The sequence below is a fragment of the Trichomycterus rosablanca genome, chromosome 13 (assembly GCF_030014385.1).
Source record: "Trichomycterus rosablanca isolate fTriRos1 chromosome 13, fTriRos1.hap1, whole genome shotgun sequence".
NCBI lineage: Eukaryota > Metazoa > Chordata > Actinopteri > Siluriformes > Trichomycteridae > Trichomycterus > Trichomycterus rosablanca.
In genome coordinates, this window is record NC_086000.1 from 17,235,077 (window position 1) to 17,243,749 (window position 8,673).

Here is an 8,673-nt window from a genome sequence, read left to right on the forward strand (position 1 = left end):
AATTCATTAAATTGTCTTCTAATTTCTGGCTTGTGATTTGTTGACTAGCTCTTTACCATAAAAATAGGTCTAGATAGACTTGCACAAAAGTACATGGAAATTGTTACCGACGCCACAGAAAAAAAATACAAACTGTCACCCTGTACATATGAATAGATAAATAAAATAAAAGCTTCTGGAAAACAGGTGACAGTTCACTGTCAAAGTATGTTTTAAAGAATATGAGGTAACAGGGATGCAAATTATTTACAATAATTTTAACCAATAACCGACGGTCATTAGTCGATGGTTAACCGTTATCCATCTTAACTTCTGGGGTGCCATCAACACAGAAAAACATCACTTAGGTTCATAAAACAAATCTTCATATTTAATTGAATAAAAAGGGGGAAACCGTTATACCTTAAAGCTACAATCGACTGAATCAATTTCACTTGTGTGGAATCGATTCTTCTTTTAGGTATCGACACCCAGAACATAACGCTAAAGCTAGGACCTCGAGCGATTGGGCTGCAGTATTTACCAAACTAAATAACAGCGCAAAGTTTTAGTACCATTAAGAAACACAAACATTACACAACTGTTGTATTATAAAAACTGAACTTTACTTCTGTAAATAAATCGTTGCGTTTGAGAAATATCTCACATTTGTGAATTCTGTTTGGTCTTTGGATTTTTTGTTTCGCATTTTTTTGATCCAAACTGCACACTGTAGCTTAACAGTCTCTGTGGAGATCCAGCATGGCGGCCACCTTGACTAGAGGACTGTCAGGTATTTATTCTTTAGTTCTTTATAACGTAAAAGACATACACATTATTAAAATTCAGCTTGTTTTTAAATAAGCGATGTGTAAAGATATATGAATGGTTCTGTTTATTTATTTATATGTTTCAACGTATACGAGCGCTAGCGCTAGCTAAATTAATATAAGCAGCAAACGTATGCTAACCGGTAGTTTTTTTCACTGTACTTTACATGTATTATAAATACACACTAATGTAATAACTGATACATTCTAATGTTGTGGTGGTAACATTTTATCTCACAGCACGTTTGCTGCTATACACACTTTGTCAGCATGTTTTCCGCACAGCAGAAACGGTGACATTGGCGTGGTCGCGTTTGTTGTGGTGGTTTGCAGGTGTAGCGTTATTACTGGGGTTTTAAACACATTTTGTTTGCGTTGTTAGTTAAGATAGTAGTTTTTCTTTTTCCATGTGCAATGAAGTGTTAATCCTCTTGTACGCGTCAGTGGTCTGGGTAATGTGGACTGTTCACTGCAGCAGTGACAGAATAGTTACTATGCTGGTTTGCGTATACTGGGTTTAGTTTCACATTGTTTTTATGAGCAGTTTGTGTCTGTAGTTTTTTTATGCTAGTGAAGGTAAAGAACCCGCTCTAGCATTTCGAATACTTTTAAAGACTACAGGCTTAGCCCTTGTTTCATCAATGCCTAAAAGCCACTTTGTCAAGAAATGCTCTTTAAATTAATTTTAATAAAACTACTTCTGCAACTGGGTACTTAAAAAATCTACTGCACATATGTCAGATAGGGGGGGGGGGGTACAGGGGTACAGCCCTTCTCATTTAGGGTAGGGGTCTGCAGCAGTAGAAAAGATACAACCATTTAAATATGATGATTGTTTTGCAGTCGACTTTGGAATAAGTACTGTTTAAAAAGATTATTCTGCCTGTGATTATTTTATTTCCTTTGTTACTGAAGAAACTGTGTGTAATGTCATTTTATATACATAAGTGGTTTATTAGAATTTTAAAAAAGGTACAACTGATAATGGTTTCAAGGTTTTTGCTGGATTAAAAAGCTTTGAGCAATTTTCAAATAAAAGCTGGTAACCTTCATGTTTTACATTGTACATTTTATTCAAGTGTTTTCCTTAATTAAGGTTTTTTATAATGTTAATTCAATTTATTAAATTGTCTTCTAATTTCTGGCTTGGGAATATTATATTAGGGAAGAAGGAAAAATGCGTAAATAAAATGAAACATAATTCAAGTAATAACATCACAGAGCAATTTGTGCTTAGTGACTTCTCTTTAGACCATGGAGCAGAGTGCACCTGATGTGACATTTTTAATCCCATTATTAACTTAACTTTTATTGCGTCATGTAGCCATTTAATCGTTACCACTCATCTAAACACTTAAAATCATCTCTGTTTTATTGTCAGGGTTTGTGCGGCCTCTGACAGTCCTGGGAAAGAATGTCTTCAACCACGCAATGAGAGGTTCTCTATCCATTCCTCGCTTTTCCACACTTGTCCAGAGACAGCTTAGTTTTAAGCCACTGCCTCCTATCAGTGGCAGTGGATCTCAAAATACTCTACTTCAACGGTAAGATCCAGAAAGTAGTCATTACCTATAAATCAAATACTTTTGCAAAATTCTTGAATATTGTTTTCCATTTCCGTTCCTAGAGTACCCCCACTCTGTTTACTTTAATCTCTCTTTAATTTGATCAAGACTACTCAGAAAGAGTCTGTCAGTTAGCTTATTAGTTATATTAGGGTATTCCACATTCAACTATGGTGAGCGGTGGGCTTAGGATTAAAAACCAGGCTGCCCTGCTTTGTTAAAAGACGTAAGTAAAGTAAGTTTCAGTTGTGTCAGTATTACTGGACTGGTCATGACATTTTGTTTAATGCAGAAGTGTCATGAACAGTAACTTTTACATTAATACACATCACAGAATTAGCCTGCTGTTTGAGCAGTGCCATATATTAGAATATAGTCTGTGCTGGTTATGAGCATATTAAGTTATTGGCTCACAAGCTACTTTTAAAGCTGAGAAATAATCTGGTACCACCTCTGTATGGTTAACTAGTTTTGTATAATATAATGTATATGAAAAAAAAGCATACCTGTTGTTATATATTTGAGGAGATGAGGGGTGTTGGGTGTGTGGATGGGTTTGTGTAAGTTCTCTTATTATCTCTTATTGCACAGAGTCACTCCCCTTCTGCCATCACTGATGCAGCAGCCCAGCAAGAATTTAACGTACTTCAGTGTTAAGAAGGGGAAAAGGAAGACTGTGAGAGCTGTGGTGCACAGGTTTCTCAGGCTGCACTGTGGCCTCTGGGTGAGGAGAAAGGTAAGGCATAAAGCACCATTCAAAATCACAAGTTATTTCAAAAGATATCCAATTGATATTCTGAAATACAGACACACATGGAAATGATTTGTGCTCTGCGTTTATCATCTCACTGAGTGCTATTATTTCAGTGAGTTAGAGTTCCTGTTTTTTACTCACATTTAGCTTTTGCCACATTCATTAAAATTTTGGCCTATCCATCTATTATCAAATTACTAAGTATATCTGTAGTCAAAAACAACCAAACACAAATTAGTGATAGTTTTAGAGATACTGCACTATTAAATGACATGCACTAAATGAATTACTAAAGTCTTTCTACTACACCATTTACAGTGAAGTTTGTAAAGAGGTTTCTATTTCAATAAATTTTCCTTACAGTAATGTACTAAAACATGAGTGGGAATTATTCATATTGCAGGTAGTTTTGTTTTCCTTTATCAAAGTGAGAGTTAGGCATGCAATGAGTAATGAGTTTGATTAGCAAGATCCTGCATTTTTGTCAAAGTTTGTAAGCAATGTCACTGTGCATTGGATTATTTAAAAATAAAGGCTGGAAAAGATGTAAAAGTGGTTCTGCCATCAATAACATGAACTACCACATGCAAGACAATATTCTCTCTGTATTTCCATAAATGTTTATTTATGGAACATTATGGACAGACACCTCAGCACTGTGTTCTGCAGAGCCTGCATTTACATTTGCGGCATTTAGATACTTTTATTTTATAGAACTTTGTTATAAGTAAAAATAAGGTAACATCATTTTCAGGTAACAAAATTACACATTGAACAAAGAATAAATGTGCCATACATTTTGCACATACTACCATCTGTTTTACTTTTTGTTACATGTTATATGTAGCTAATGAGCAGTAATTAATGTATTTTCACATGGAAAATCATCAGAACAAAGCTTAATACAATGCAGTTGTGGGTTTACATAAATGTAACCATTATACCTGCAAATTTATATCTATTTTATGGTCATTTATTTTAAGTGCCGCAGTGGAAAAAGGTTATAGTTTGTATCCAGCCAAACTAGAAACCATAGTTGGTCCTGGTCTCTAAGCAAGAAAAACATCCCTGAGTATCACTAGCCAACCATGATCATCTGTGAGTGGACAGAGGAAGGCAGTTAACATCCTCCTTAAAACACATTGATCTGCCCGATGCTGCTTGCATAAGCAGTATTTTTTTTTTTAAAAGAGATGGTCTCTGGCTTCAGGGGTCTAAAAAGGAAGCATGTGCTACCCCCCACCCTCCCAGGTTGGTAGCTTTTTTGTCATGGCATTGACTAAATTGAAAGAAAAACAAGAACTTTAGTGTGACCTTTTTATTTTTCAGGCTGGATATAAGAAGAAGCTGTGGAAGAAGGCAGCAGTCAGGAGAAAGCGCTTAAGGGAGCATGTTTTCTGCAATAAGACCCAGTGCAAGAAATTAGATAAAATGACGACGTCCTTCTGGAAAAGAAGAAACTGGTACCTTAATGATCCCTACCAGAAATATCATGATAGGGTTAACCTATCAGTGTAAAAGTCTGTTATAATTATTTTCACATACAGAAAATCATGTATAAGCCGTAATATTGACCCTAAAACCACAACTAGTAACACATTTGTTGTTATTTGTCATCACTGTAAATAGCCATGATTTATTAAATAAATGAAATAAAACTTTGACATGTTCAGATTGTCTTTATGTGTTAAAGTTTTGTACTGTATCATAGCAAGAAAGAAGTCAAAAGAGACACTGGTTGATTTTCTCTTTTTTAATAGCTCATGGTAACACACTGTCAGATCCATTTGAAGCGTCTGTAACAGAGATGAGTCCACCATTTCACACCAGTTTCTTTTTCCACATTATTCACAACAGAATACCATCATTTCTCTGGCCTGCCAGACATGAGAGCTATAGTTTACAATACATTTTAACAGAGGTATAGTAAGCTTCAAATTAATGATCAGGCTCTTCTACACAACAGACAAACAAAAAAAAATCATTGTAATGTCAGATGTATGGAATAGAAATAATAAAAAGGTATTAATGTCTTTAAAGGCACAGCCTCTTTCTTACGCATGGCTCTGATGTCACATAGAGATTACTTGTTTAATAATGCAGGACTGCTCTCACATTCATCTATTTTTTAACATACATTTAGGCTAAAGGTTTTATGACTTTTGGGATTTATTAAGCCAGCTCAGACTCCAGACTATATATAGCTAAGGTGTTGTAAAAGTAAGCCTAACTTACACTGCACTCTGGATGGGTAGGATGCTGTACTTCTCTATGAATCAAATGGTGTGTGTCAGCATCCACCCATCCATGATGTCTAATGTTTGCTGTGTAGGTTCAAGCCAGCACAGATAAATGAAGAGCTCTCAGTCAGCTGTATAATCTTGGTGTTTGCAGGATCATTTATATGATTGAGCACATTCTTCCAGATAGGCAGATCTGTTTTATGACATTACTTGAGGTGCAGCAAAAAGAGATTGTTGGGCGAAAACTGGCAATATTGAAATTTGGAAAAATAATTGTGAAGAGGGCGCACAGGTGGCGCAGCAGTAAATTATGATAGCCCAATAATGCTGCTATTCAGGGTTTGAATCCCCAGCGATGCTGTTGGTCAGTCAGGGTGTCTACATACAGACACAATTGACTATGTCCAGGGGGGGATAACCTGAACAGGATAAAGCAGTGGTTAAACATGAAAATGTTGATAAAAATTGTAACGAGACAAACGAAAATTGTTGGAAATTAGCTCAGCTTTAAGAAAAGGTTGTGCCTCTAACTTAAAAAACAACTTTCAATCATACCTTACACTACCTTGATATCTAATCATTCCAATAGCTATGCACAGAGCAGTTTAGTGCAGCATACATTTAACAGAAATCATTCACCCAGGCTGTGTACTTTTTGTTTGTCATATGTTAGCAAAATATTGCAGTCCTGTCCTCTGCAACATTCAGTGTTAACAAAAAAAAAACAGGTTGAAATTCTTTACTTTACACAATGTTGTATGCTATGTTGTATGTTTTGTAGCAATTCAACATTTAATTATTTTTGCCCTTTGAAACAGAGTAGATGTGTTTAAAATAAAACAAACTATACCTGAGGCAAATTTAGCAACCAGACTAAATGAAGGTTTCAGCTGTGTAGCTGTGAGACAGTGAGCATTTGCTACCTGATATCAGAAGTAAACAGGTTGAAATAAAATATGATTGTCATTAAAATTTCAACCTGACAGATGCACTGTCTATCTCCAGCTCCAAGTCATGGACCCAGTGGTGTCCAAATACAGTGAGGATTGTACAGCTGCAGTGATATATTATTCTTCATGCTTTAATGAGAGTATGAAATAGTATTGTTAGAAACATGACATGTAGGCTGAGTGCACAGTGTTTTGACAATATCTGGCTATTTGGCTCCTATTTGTGGTTAAATGTGTGAATGCTACAAGAACTAAACTAAACCATGCTCGATGAGAACTAAGTTCTGTTTTTAATGAACCACGTTCACCATCCAGTATGTATTGAACAACGATCAATACGGTTCACAGCGTCATAATGCTTGTTCAAGCACGAAAGTGATACGTGCCAATACTGACCAATAGACAGCTATAAAGTGGTGAAAATAACTTTCAGATTCCATATGAGTTCATTTAACAACAAAAATGGTCTGAAAGGTGAGTCGAGAATTTGCTTTTTAAACTGAAATGAACAATTTAACAGAAATTAAATGCTTGGTCTGCTTGCTCCAAAGCAACAAAATGTCATTACTTAAAAATGATTACATTGCACATCTTCAAAAGCTTATTCGATCAATTATAAATGCAACTAAAAGTGGTGACTTAATTTCCATGCATGAAATATGCGTAAAATAAGGGTAATAACTTTCCTTGAATAATGACGTTGCATCAGCAACGCTGATGCATTACCCATTTGACGTTTTTGCTAATTATTAATTTCTTATCATTATCTAAGTACAGAATGAATAGAATGAATGTATTTTGCTATCAGTGGCTCAGTTTAAAAAGCTTTTCACGTAGAGTCAAATGTAAAGTAACAGCATTGCACACTTGTCCTTTATACATTACTTTAACATATACAGGTCCTTCTCAAAAAATTAGCATATTGTGATAAAGTTCATTATTTTCCATAATGTAATGATAAAAATTAAACTTTCATATATTTTAGATTCATTGCACACCAACTGAAATATTTCAGGTCTTTTATTGTTTTAATACTGATGATTTTGGCATACAGCTCATGAAATCTCAAAAAATTAGCATATTTCATCTGACCAATAAAAGAAAAGTGTTTTTAATACAAAAAAAGTCAACCTTCAAATAATTATGTTCAGTTATGCACTCAATACTTGGTCGGGAATCCTTTTGCAGAAATGACTGCTTCAATGCGGCGTGGCATGGAGGCAATCAGCCTGTGGCACTGCTGAGGTGTTATGGAGGCCCAGGATGCTTCGATAGCGGCCTTAAGCTCATCCAGAGTGTTGGGTCTTGTGTCTCTCAACTTTCTCTTCACAATATCCCACAGATTCTCTATGGGGTTCAGGTCAGGAGAGTTGGCAGGCCAATTGAGCACAGTAATACCATGGTCAGTAAACCATTCACCAGTGGTTTTGGCACTGTGAGCAGGTGCCAGGTCGTGCTGAAAAATGAAATCTTCATCTCCATAAAGCTTTTCAGCAGATGGAAGCATGAAGTGCTCCAAAATCTCCTGATAGCTAGCTGCATTGACCCTGCCCTTGATAAAACACAGTGGACCAACACCAGCAGCTGACATGGCACCCCAGACCATCACTGACTGTGGGTACTTGACACTGGACTTCAGGCATTTTGGCATTTCCTTCTCCCCAGTCTTCCTCCAGACTCTGGCACCTTGATTTCCGAATGACATGCAAAATTTGCTTTAATCCGAAAACAGTACTTTGGACCACTGAGCAACAGTCCAGTGCTGCTGTTTCTGGTTCAAAAGTGGCTTGACCTGGGGAATGCGGCACCTGTAGCCCATTTCCTGCACACGCCTGTGCACGGTGGCTCTGGATGTTTCTACTCCAGACTCAGTCCACTGCTTCCGCAGGTCCCCCAAGGTCTGGAATCGGCCCTTCTCCACAATCTTCCTCAGGGTCCGGTCACCTCTTCTCGTTGTGCAGCGTTTTCTGCCACACTTTTTCCTTCCCACAGACTTCCCACTGAGGTGCCTTGATACAGCACTTTGGGAACAGCCTATTCGTTCAGAAATTTCTTTCTGTGTCTTACCCTCTTGCTTGAGGGTGTCAATGATGGCCTTCTGGACAGCAGTCAGGTCGGCAGTCTTACCCATGATTGCAGTTTTGAGTAATGAACCAGGCTGGGAGTTTTTAAAAGCCTCAGGAATCTTTTGCAGGTGTTTAGAGTTAATTCGTTGATTCAGATGATTAGGTTAATAGCTCGTTTAGAGAACCTTTTCATGATATGCTAATTTTTTGAGATAGGAATTTTGGGTTTTCATGAGCTGTATGCCAAAATAATCAGTATTAAAACAATAAAAGACCTGAAATATTT

The 8,673-nt window shown here is 36.7% G+C and overlaps 1 protein-coding gene across 1 annotated transcript; it reads left to right on the plus strand.

The window, feature by feature from the left end:
* Window positions 1-723: 723 nt before the first annotated feature.
* On the plus strand, window positions 724-4,790 carry mrpl35 (mitochondrial ribosomal protein L35). Its single transcript, XM_063007918.1, has 4 exons — window positions 724-772; window positions 2,191-2,353; window positions 2,966-3,110; window positions 4,458-4,790. The coding sequence occupies exons 1-4, from the start codon at window positions 742-744 to the stop codon at window positions 4,644-4,646; spliced, it is 528 nt and encodes a 175-aa protein (XP_062863988.1). The 5' UTR covers window positions 724-741; the 3' UTR covers window positions 4,647-4,790.
* Window positions 4,791-8,673: the final 3,883 nt, after the last annotated feature.